Genomic DNA, 11,764 nt, shown 5'->3' on the forward strand with positions numbered 1-11,764 from the left:
AGAGGGATTTTAACTCCACCCTCTTGCTTGGACAGAGGGAGAAAAATCTAGTTTTTCATCCCATGTCTGAACACTTACAAACAGACCAGTATCAAATAGCCTGCTCCCTTTGTGTAACCTATAATTTTTAAGCATTACTGACAGTGTGTCAGAGAGAAATTGGTACAACTCACTCGTTTTTTAAAAAAGATTATAGTTGTGTTGTATCCATACAAACTGGGTGGACAAACACTTTTAAACATAAAGTCCAGTTTAACAACACCCCAACATAAAGGCAAACAGCGTAATAGCTAGTCCATTACTATTATAAGTTTTACTGACATTATGGGAACTTTAATGTTTTGTGGTTTGATGACTGTACTTTTTAACCTCTAAAACTTCCTGTAATAGGCTATTAGCTTATCAGCATTTAAAAAAATAATCTTCTCAAGAAAAACTGTAATAACATCAGAGAGGAGTGTCATCTGGGGCAATGCCCTATTTAGGTAATTCAATGTAGATACCAAGTTTATTTCTAACCGGTGTAACTGCTGGTTAGTGATGTGTCACTGATAAAAACACTGTGAGAAATGACTAATGAATGTCTGAATCTGGGGTTTAGACTGAAATAAGTTCCTACATGTAGGAATTCAACCAACAGACAAGTGACATAACAGATCATTAAACATTACGCTGGTGTGATAAACATGTCGGAGATCCTCATTACGCCAAGCACAGAATGGAGGTCAGAGATTAACTGTAGTGACATCAGAGAAAATCATTGAAGGCTGCTTTTCTTTGTATTTCTGATGTCCCATGTTAGTATTATGTTACAGAGCAGGGAGGTATTTCACGTGCGATCATATGTTGTTTACAGCCATCCGTGTGTGTTTGTGAATTAATGTGCATTTAGAGTACATGTATGCTTACTGTGTGAGCCAACAAGGGATAAATATAATAACTACAACTGCTACATTTACTGTTATTCAGCAGGATTTTGTGTAATTATACATGTGCAGGTTACATAATTTGGAATCAGTAATTTTACTTTATTTAAACCAAAGTGTACATGTAATTTTCTTTTATATACTATACAGACAAGTGACAAATTTCCTTAAGTGTCTTAGTAAGGTTTTGGGCCCCCATGTGCTGCCAGAACAGCTTCAATACAGCTTGGCATTGATTCTACAAGTCTCTGAACTCTCCTGGAGGGATGAACGTGATTCTTCCAAAAGATATTCCCTCATTTGGTGTTTTGATGATGGTGGTGGAGAGCGCTGTCTAACATGTCGGTCCAAAATCTCCCATAGCTGGGTTGAGATCTGGTGATTGCGAAGGCCATAGCATCCCAGATCGCAAAATTGCTCTGGCCCAGATCCGGCCCACACCCGACACTTTCGGCATTTTCATCCGGCCCACATGCCACATGGAATGATGGCACTTGGGCGGTCCGCTCCTGTTTCCCAGATCTGGGCCACAAGCAAGCTGTATGTCAACCAGGAACAAACCAGATAAACCAGAACTGGCCCACATCCAGAATACACATACCTGAGAGCACCGCATCTTTACCAAAAAAGGCCCACATTTGATTTGGGATATTTGGGCCATATTTGCTATTTTACATGCGGGCCATTTCAGGCTTACATCCATTTTGTCCGGGCCAGAAGAAGGCCATCAGTGCTGCATCATTGCCTGAAGTGGCCTACTTCCGTATGCAATCTGGGATATGATTCACATCATTTTCATACTCATCAAACCAGTCAGTGACCCCTCGTGCCCTTTTGACGGAGGCATTGTCATCCTGGAAGAGACCGCTCCCATTAGGATAGAAATATTTCATCATAGGATAAAAGTGATGACTCAGAACAACTTTGTATTGATTTGCAGTGACCCTTTCCTCTAAGGAGACAAATGGACCCAAACCATGTTAGCAAAGTGCCCCCCACAGGATAACAGAGACACCGGATCCACTCACTGTAGGGGTCAAGCATTCAGACCTGTACCGTTCTCTTGGTGAACGTTACACATGCACTCGTTCACTTTTGAGAATATGGTGGTTATGACTCATCTGACCATATCACTTTCTTCCACATCTCTGTAGACCAGTGCTTGTGGTTCATGCACCGCTGAACTCTCAAATGTGCTTTCATCTCTATAATAAGGGGTTTATACACTGTAACCCTACTATAACATCCCTCTCTCTGTAATTGTCAACAGACTATTCTTGCTGACTCAGTCTGATCACATCCTGCATTGACATTCGCAGTCACCTGAGGACGAGTTGATCTTCTGTTTTTCCTTGCATATCACGCTAATGCTCGAGCATCACGGTCATTAAATGTGCGCTGTCGACCACAGTTTCTGACCCTGTTTACTGACGTCTTCCCCACAGATCTAAATGCAGATGTCACTTTAGTCACTGTTCCTATTGAAACACCAGCCAGTTGAACAGTCTTTGTGACTGAAGCTCCTGCCGTCTGTACCCCAACAATGAACCTTCTTTCAAAGTCACTTAGATCTTTTCCTCTCGCCATCTTGATACAAAATCTGAATCAACTGGGCCTGCTCAGCATTTTTATACACGCCACAGAGCATGATTAGATGTTAATTGCTTAATTGTACCATGCAGTGCACTTGTGTGGAAGCATCTGCATTCATTATGTTTCTCCACTCATTTATTCCTTTAATTTGTATTTCGTCTGTATATATAAATAGTATTTGTTAGTCATTTGTCACTGCCCATGAAGAGCAATTCTCAGCTGAGATTAGAATAATAGAATTGAATAGACAGTGTTTACTGCAAAATAAAGATCAAGTCTAACATTATTGTCTTCTGTAAAATGTCACAAACCATTTCTTGCTGGATTAAATTAACTATTTTTGTTCTTAAGCTGAATTTTATAACAGTTTGTGCAGTTCCTCATGAGTAGAAATTAGTGCAAAGGAACATGAATTCTGCATGAGTAGAATATTTTGTTACTGCTTCCGCTCCTGTGTGTAAATGACCTTTGACTGTGTCTTCATGTTTCAGACACTGTAGGATGTGTTGACCCTGAGGAGTGCGTGCGAGTGTGTGGAGCCGAGGTTGGATGCTCCAACATCGCCTTTCCCAAACTTGTCATTGAGCTCATGCCAAGTGGTGAGAATACTGCGATAACTTCAAATATCTCATAGTATATAGTAGAATACAAAGGTTTTTACTTGTATATGCATCCGTGCGTGTGTGTGTGACAGGCCTGCGGGGGCTTATGATAGCGGTGATGATGGCTGCTCTGATGTCATCACTGACCTCCATCTTCAACAGCAGCTCCACACTGTTCACCATGGACATCTGGAAGAAGCACCGCCCCCGAGCCTCAGAGAAAGAGCTTCTACTGGTCGGCAGGTATGAAACCCACACGAGGAAGTGACTCAGCAGGGTTGCCCAATGGTTAAAGAGGCGTTCAGCCTCATGCAGATTTTGCAAGCAAGAGGGTGCAAGCATCAATAAAGAAAAGAAAAGTTTACAGTATGTGTTCGGCTTGTGTGTACACGAGAAACTGAAAGATGTGTTGTTTGTTCCAGGATCGTGACTGTGATCTTGGTGGTGGTGAGTGTGGTGTGGATCCCCATCCTGCAGTCGGCCAACAGCGGCCAGCTGTACGTTTACATCCAGTCAGTGACGAGCTACCTCGCTCCGCCCGTCACTGCTGTCTTCACTCTGGCTGTCTTCTGGAAGAGGACCAATGAGCAGGTAACACACACACACATGCAAGTCTTCCAAGAGCCCTTATATTACAATCAAGGTTGCAACTAACGAGTATTTGATCATTTTTATTTAAACACAATTTTACGGTGTAGGGATGGAGTTAAAAGTTTGGTATCCACAAAGAAACAAAACAAGCAGATAGAAATCACATGACTCCACCCTACTAGCTCCCAAATTAAATATTTATAGAATATTGGGAACAATGATTACTTTGAACTTAATTTGAACACAGTGTCCCAGAGTGTGAGCTGATGTCTTCATATTGCTTGTGTGGTCTGATTAACAGCCCAAGACCTAAAGAAATGGAAATTTAAAGTAACATACTGCAACAAAAAACAGCAAATCCTTATATATTAGAGGCTAGAACCGGCAAATGTTTGGCATTTATCCTTCATAAACAATTAATCAGTTGTGAAAATTGTTGATTCTTTTTCTGCAGATCAACCAAATGATTAGTCGACATTTCTGCTCTATCTACAATCAGAGACATAGTTGCACATAAGTGCACCAGTATTTCCCAAAGAAAATGAGCAGAATAAAGTAAAGAAGTCTCATTTTAAGAACAAAACAACTTTAAGACCTTAAAACAACAAAGTCGCAAGATATGACTATTTAGCATACAGAGGAAGCACACACAATTCAAAGTTTAATCCTTTCTGGACACCAAACTACACAAGAGTTTCTTTTTTGAAAGAGAGTTTTGAGGTTTTCCTCTGTGCACTGTTTGTCCTCTCTCCTACAGTACACTGTACTAGTTTGCAGTTTTATTAGTCTCACATGGGTTCCCGCTGAGTGGAAACATGCCTCACTCATTGCTTTGTAATGTGTTGAGCCCATGTGTGAGTGTTGGTGCACACATGAATGTTTGTGTGTGTTACTCACTCAGTTTTTGAAATGTATTGTTTATTATTTCCGGTGTAGGAATCAGCCTGAGCTACCGTTCTGCTCTCTCACGTTAATAAATGAAAGCGATTGTGTCCGTCTGATAACAGCGAGTTCAAGTGAGGGGAAGAGCGATTATGAGAAGATAACGATTACAGAGTGTGACAGAGGAGATAACAATGCAGCAGAGAACAAAGTGTGTATCAGCCCAGAGCTAATAATGCATGTGTTTAAACATCTTTCAACTGCAAGTAAAGACCAGCCCACTGAATAGTTGAGATTCAATCCCTGTTTTAATGGAGCAGTTCCTGGGTGTGTCTGCTCTCTGCTGGCATGCTGTTAAACTATTAAAATGAAGAGGATTTTCTCAAGGGGGGGTTCTTCAGAATGAAAGGGTTTTCCCCTTTTATTATAATGTCAATCTTACCTTTTTAAAACTCTGAATGAAACCACAAACAGACCATACTTAAAATGTGTTCCAATGAATTTGCCTGGGGTTACATCATGTGCTGGCAGTAGTCCAGCAAACACGATTCGCAGGTCAAAAGACATCTCTGTGACACGTAATCATTTTCTTAACAGTATAACTAGCTACAGGCACTGGAATGCTTATATGTAACCTAGATGTCTAAAAATGTTCACAAGCCCATTTTATTTGACTAAAATCATCCCTACTGGGAGGGGTTATAAAATGTCACAGTCATACATTTCTTTTAGATGTTACCATTTCAGTTTAGACCTATAAAACGTTGTTAAGAGGGGTCAATAACACTGTTACACAAAATGTATTAGCTATTTATTTGTTCAGATAAACACAGTGAGCATGTTGCTTTAAGAATATTACTGGTGCTGATTCATGGGGTCAAAGGGTACACGCTACCGCACAGGATGTGTCAAACGCTGATTAGTCTGACACTGTAGACTCAGTAGAGAGCAAAGACTATAGACTTATTTACACAGGATAAGGACGTGTATGTTCTTTGAGCCAGGGTGTAATTCATAAAAACAGTAATTAACCCTGTAATTAGTGTCATTATAGTCTCTGTCTCCTTTTGTATGACTGCAAGTACATTTGGGGGATTTTAGGGATTTTATTCCAAATTAGTACATATATTTTGGTGTTTTAAGATTTATCTAACTAAAAACCAGAAAAACAGACTATGCTTATCAACTTAACAACAATAATAACTATTAATTTAAATGTTTTTTTTTTCCAAAAGTACTACTTTCACAATAGAAAGAAAGATAAACAGATCAAAGACAGAAATGGTTTGATTGAAAAGATAGATAACTTTATCAATCCCCAGATGGGAAACTAGTTTGGTCATCCATGCACAATAACAAAATATAAACAAGTCAGACAGCTGACACTCATAGACTGCTAGGTGTGTCGGTGCACTGTTAGACAGAGAGTTAAACACACTTTCAATAAAGGTTGAAGACAGCGGTGAAAACAGTACTGGACAACAAATTCAACTACAATAATGCTGATTACAAATCAGAAAAAGACACTGTGAACATTATGAAGAATATCAGATAGTAAAACTTTAAAGTGTCTCTTCTGCAGTTCATCCCAGTAGTAAAGTGCATAGTACCAGAAAATAGTCTTCCCCACTGCAGCGTTCATATGAGTTCAATACAGTTTGTCAAATAAAGAACTGAAACTGGATTCACAAAACTATAAACTATCTGTCAAATTAGTTACATTATTCATGGAGGAAGAAACAAAGAATTATCAATAAAAATCAATAGAGGATCAAGAAGTATAACACTGTAATTACTAGTAAACATACACTAGATTAAAAGTAAAAAGAGTAAAATATTTAACTTTTAGCCCAACAGTAATTCAACACTTATAAAATGAGTAGTTAAATCTTGCAATCTGATTGGTAGATAGCCATGGTATAATTAGCGTATACTACAGCTATGAGGTTTAATGTTCTTTTACAGTTATATATTTAATTATCACTCCACTAATAAAATGTTGCCTGCAATCTGTAAGCAAGCAGGGACAATGCGGACCTACACCAACAACTGTCTCCGTAGCACCATGGTGCAAAAACTTTCAGATGTCCGTAAGCGGACACAGATGTGAGAGCTCTCTCCTGAGTTATTGGTGACTGAAACTCAGTGTCTGGAGAAGGTGGAGTAGCATCCTCGCTGCACCAAGCAATGAATCTCCCAACAAAATGAGTAGACCGCGTAACGTTATTGCAAACACTTTGCAGTGTGACCCCAGTGACATTGGACAGTATATTCATGGGTGTATAATTAATGGGAACGTTCAAATGAATGTGAATAAATAAACTCTGGTTAGATCGCTGATTAGCTTAAACATTAGTTTAGCAGTTTACTAGCTGGGAACTACTTTCTTGTAATTGAGTCTTGTAATGTAATTGTTATTTAATAAAAAAGTTTTTATTGGATTGTGTCCATAATTTCTAAATTATAATATTTGGTAACCGTTTTATAAAAGCAATATCTCACTCCTCGCGGTGGTATATTGTGATTATAGTGAAGGGGGTCGTCAGTCCTCTGCAATGCCCTTCGTGAGATAATGCTTAATTAGTCACTTAGAATATTGAATCAGCTAAACATTAGCTAAGATAGCTAGTAAAGTGGCTACGTTGGTTAGCGGTAAACTGATCATAGGAAAATTGTATTCCACTAAATCACAAATCAACAATCATAAAACAGCTGTAATGAAAGCGTATGTTCAGATAACACTCTAACAAGGGGATTTGTGGAGTACATAAAAGATAGATAAAAGATCTAAAAAGGTCTGTCAATATTTGCCTGAACACAGATCAGACAAAATGGTGGATGTAACAATGTCAGTTACGTTGTAACTGTCAGTAAGCCGTACTGCAGGCCGAACACATTGTGCCATAACAATAGTATCAAAATCTAAACACACCTAAAAACAGGACCAGTAACACAAGCAATAAATATGAAATAAAACCTTTAAAATGAACAAATGCAAATAAAACAGTTGAGAGTGTTAGGAGGGGGAACAGAGAAAAGAGGAAAAGTGAAAAAATGTGATGAGAAGTAAAACAAAGGTACAGATGTTTGCTTTGTGTGCGTGTTGTTTCAAGCATGATTCAGTCCGACTGCACAGATCACATTCTTCGCCAACGTTTGAAAGAGAAGGAGACAGAGAGTTATTTGTGTCACAGCACGTGAGTGTACTTAAGAGAGAAGTGACACAGTGATGACAGATTGTCATGGTGGGAAAGTGAGAGTGTTGTGAGCCGAACACACCCAAGTGTGACCCAGAACTTCTCCAGGAATTAAACGGACACCTTCAGCAACAGGAAGTTCAGCATGTTAGTTCAACAAGGCATGCAGTGTAACCTGTACGCGTTTATGTGTGTGCTTGTGTGTCTTCAGGGTGCGTTCTGGGGCCTGATGGTGGGTTTGGTGGTGGGTGTGTGTAGGATGGTGCTGGAGTTTGCTTTCCCGCCTCCCAGATGCGGCGTTGTGGACTCGGCACCCGCGGTGCTGCGCAGCGTCCACTACCTCCACTTCGCCATTCTGCTCTGCGGCCTCACTGCTATTGTGGTTACCATAGTATCACTGCTCACGCCACCGCCCAGCCATGAACAGGTGTGTACACATAGATATAGTAAATAACAGAACGTTAAAGGGAAGTAAGCTTATGTAAGTGGTTTTGTTGATACACCTGTAATGTTATCAATTAGAAAAGAGAGGTATCTGAACTGACGGCTGCACAACTGTGAGCTGATTATGTGACGGCTGGCCTCTGTTACAGGACGGTGAAAGAGACCATGCCTACCTAAATCCATAAGATCAACAATCCACCAAAGAGAGCAGAGTTTTAGTTCAGTTCAGCTATTGTTGCACAGCATAGAATGACACATGTAATGCTTCATGTTTCAAGTCTCATTCACGCCGGAGATCATTTGGCACGACTTTGGCCTGTATATGAACTCAAAATGCTTTAAACAGTCAGTCTTAATGATTAATAACACACACACACACACACACACACACACACACACACCACACTGTTATACACTCATTCATCATGTTGATCCATAACCCAGTGATGGAAGAAGTATTCAGCTCCGACAGTACCACAAATACCACAGTATAACGCATAACCACAAGTAAATGTCCTGCATTCAAGATTTCACTTAAAGGTGACATGTTATGCATATTTCCTGGTTCATAATTGTATTTTGGGGGTCTGCTAATTAATGTTTGCATACTTCAATGTTCAAAAAACTCAATATTTGTCTCATACTGGCCTGTGCTGCAGCATCCCCTTTCACCCTCAGGAACACATATTTATGTGTCTAAGCAATAAAAAAGGAAATGTTGCATAATAGGTGACCTTAAGTAAACGTATTAAGGGCAAAATGTACTTAAAGTATCGAAAGTAAAAGTACTAATAATGGAAAATGCATTCAGGGTGTTATATTGTTCATATATATATGAATATATATTGTTGGGTTATTATTACTTATGTATAAGCAAATATGACTAATGTAAGAGCAGCATTTTAATTTAACAATTGTATATATTGTTGGGTAGTTTCATTTGTATCAATGCATCATATTTTCAAAACTGATCATATGCCTTACATGCAAAATCTTAATCTGAAGTAATAGTAACTATAGCTGTAATGTAAATATAATGCAGTATAAAGTACAATATTACTAGAAGTAGTATAAAATGGAAAAGTACAAGTACGTCAAAACTCGTACTGAAGTACAGAACTTTAGTAAATGTGCTTGGTTATTTTTTACCACTGCCATGCCTGTAACCTCTTATATACACAAATACTCAGATTTGCCATCTATCAGACAAAGTTTGAGATGACGGATGTCTCTGTGTCGTCTAAGGTGAAGAACTATTGATCAGAATTAATCCTAAGAATCAACTATTGACTGATAGAAAAGAAACTCAACAACTTTGAATGGAAATAATACATGTTTATACAAAACTGTACACATGCTTGAATGATGTAACAGTTTTACTCAGATGAAGACCCACTGCACTCCACCCTGTAAACGTATGAATACAGTATATATCATTAACTATATATCATCATGTCTGGATATTATCAATGTATAAACACACAGTCAGCTTCTCTGGAGGCAGTATAAGTTGTATTGATGCCCAATTTGAATCGCTACTCAGGATATAAAGTTTTTTTTCACGTCCTCTCTCTTCTCTCTCAGGTGTGTAACCTGACCTGGTGGACTCTGACTGAAGAGCCTCAAAGAGAAATTCCTCTACAGAAAGTGTCGTCTGTAAGCCAACGTACTTCCCAAGGTAAGAGTCTGAATGTTCAAGCTTCCTTGGAATAAAACCAGTCATCATGTGATAAAAAAAAAGTCATCTACACACACACACACTGTCAGAGGATTGTTGTGAGTAACTTCCTGTGTCCGCTCTGTGTGATGTTGCAGGCTCTGAGCTGGCGCGGCGGGGGGGGGCATGTGGTCGGGGGGCGGGATTGTGTATCGCAGCAATGCGGCGATCAGAGGAGACTCCAGCTCCCAGGGTTCCTAGCGTCAGAGAGAGTGTATTCTGGTCTAGATTCTGCTGTGTTAACGCGCTCCTGCTGGTCAGCATTAACATTTTTCTCTATGCATACTTTGCCTGAGTGGAGGCGCAGATTTGAACATCCTGCCTCACCCAAATCCTGCTGAACACCAGCCAATACCCCCAAAGGAAGTAGAAACTCTGCCCACCTGCCAAACAGCCGCTGATTTCCCCACATCCGATAGGGGGGCGGGGGCAAGACTTTATCTGAATCCTTCAGAAATCAAGGGAATATATTCCATAAAGTGAAGCCTGCAAATGTGAATTCAGGTGCATTTAAGTAAAAAAAAACACTTGTCTCGTCTGTATAATCCTATAAAATGTGTTTTAATGATAGAAAATGTTAAAAAACTTTAATTATGCATCAGAATCAACATCAAAATACACATAATTAGAGCTGCAACTAATGATCATTGTCATTATCCATTAATCTGCCTTATTTTTATCAATTAATCAATTAATCATTTTGTCTAGAAAATGTCAGAAAATAGTGAAAATGACCTTTATAATATCTCAGTCAGTCAAAGGTGATGTCTTCAAATGTCTTTTTTTTTGTCCGACCAACAGTCCAAAACACAAATATACTCAGTTTACTATCAAGAATGACAAAGAAAAGCATTACATCATCTCATCTAAGAAGCTGAACCAACACATTTTTGGCATATTTGCTTAAAAATTACTAAAACAATATTTTGATTATCAAAATAATTGCAGATTAATTTCTGTAAATGGACTAATCATTCAGTCCTCTAATCGTTGTAGCTCTACTTGTAATGATTGACAATCACAGGATACATCAAAAATGCTGCGTTTCACAATGTTTTGAAATCCTGAGCAGCTCCAGCTGGCAGAGTCAGTGTTGTCTTTAAAATTTATTAGGCATGCAGTATTTCAACAGATGTGCTTTGATGTTTATCTGTTTTTACTATTTCTACAGTGCAGACTATTGTTTTTCCCCGACCACAATATGTTTCCCATCCCACCCGTTTCATTGTATAATCTTGTTTACACATTTTTCTGTCTTGATTTTGGAGCAATATGTAAACTTATGTCACTACTTTGACCAATATGGTTCCCTGATTTGATTTGTGGAATCAAATTACACAAAACTTTTAACAAGCAAATACAAATGTGCAGTTTATACTTGACGCAATATCAACAGTAACAGAAACGGTATCAGACTTCATCCTGCACTTAATGTTAACAAATGTTTGTGTAAATGATATAGTAGAACACTTAAAGTTGTTGTGGTGTGTGATTTAGATCATTTTGAAGCTACTTTGTAATATGTTAATGTTAATTACAGTTTTATGTTCAAGACCTTGTATGTTTGTTAGTGTTTGCAAATTTAATTTTTGCTCAAGCAAAAGTTTTTGAGAAGCAGACTTTTTCCTCTCGTGTTTATTTGTGTGATTTTGCTTGTTTTATGAATGTCTTTCGGCCTTTTCCTGGACTCTGTTTTAGGTCCCAACATTCTCAGACATAGAAATGAGTATGGAAAGACTCTTTTGTTCTGTATTCAAGAGCACAGTGGATGCTCCAAATGGATTATATAGAAATAGAAATTAGAGGGATGTA

At 38.7% G+C, this 11,764-nt stretch overlaps 1 protein-coding gene across 4 annotated transcripts in view; it reads left to right on the top strand.

Moving 5' to 3' along the window:
* The window catches only part of slc5a10 (solute carrier family 5 member 10), a 31,258-nt gene extending 19,689 nt beyond the window's left edge, over positions 1-11,569 (top strand). For all 4 annotated transcript variants that reach the window (XM_044347421.1, XM_044347420.1, XM_044347419.1 and 1 more), the window contains 6 exons: positions 3,011-3,118; positions 3,214-3,364; positions 3,544-3,712; positions 8,003-8,218; positions 9,820-9,913; positions 10,051-11,569. In XM_044347421.1, coding sequence (XP_044203356.1) covers positions 3,011-3,118; positions 3,214-3,364; positions 3,544-3,712; positions 8,003-8,218; positions 9,820-9,913; positions 10,051-10,247 — 935 coding nt within the window. In that variant the 3' untranslated portion in view covers positions 10,248-11,569. The remainder of the gene's footprint in view (positions 1-3,010; positions 3,119-3,213; positions 3,365-3,543; positions 3,713-8,002; positions 8,219-9,819; positions 9,914-10,050) is intronic.
* The last annotated feature ends 195 nt before the right edge of the window (positions 11,570-11,764 follow it).

This window comes from Thunnus albacares, chromosome 3, assembly GCF_914725855.1.
Source record: "Thunnus albacares chromosome 3, fThuAlb1.1, whole genome shotgun sequence".
NCBI classification, from domain to species: Eukaryota; Metazoa; Chordata; class Actinopteri; order Scombriformes; family Scombridae; genus Thunnus; species Thunnus albacares.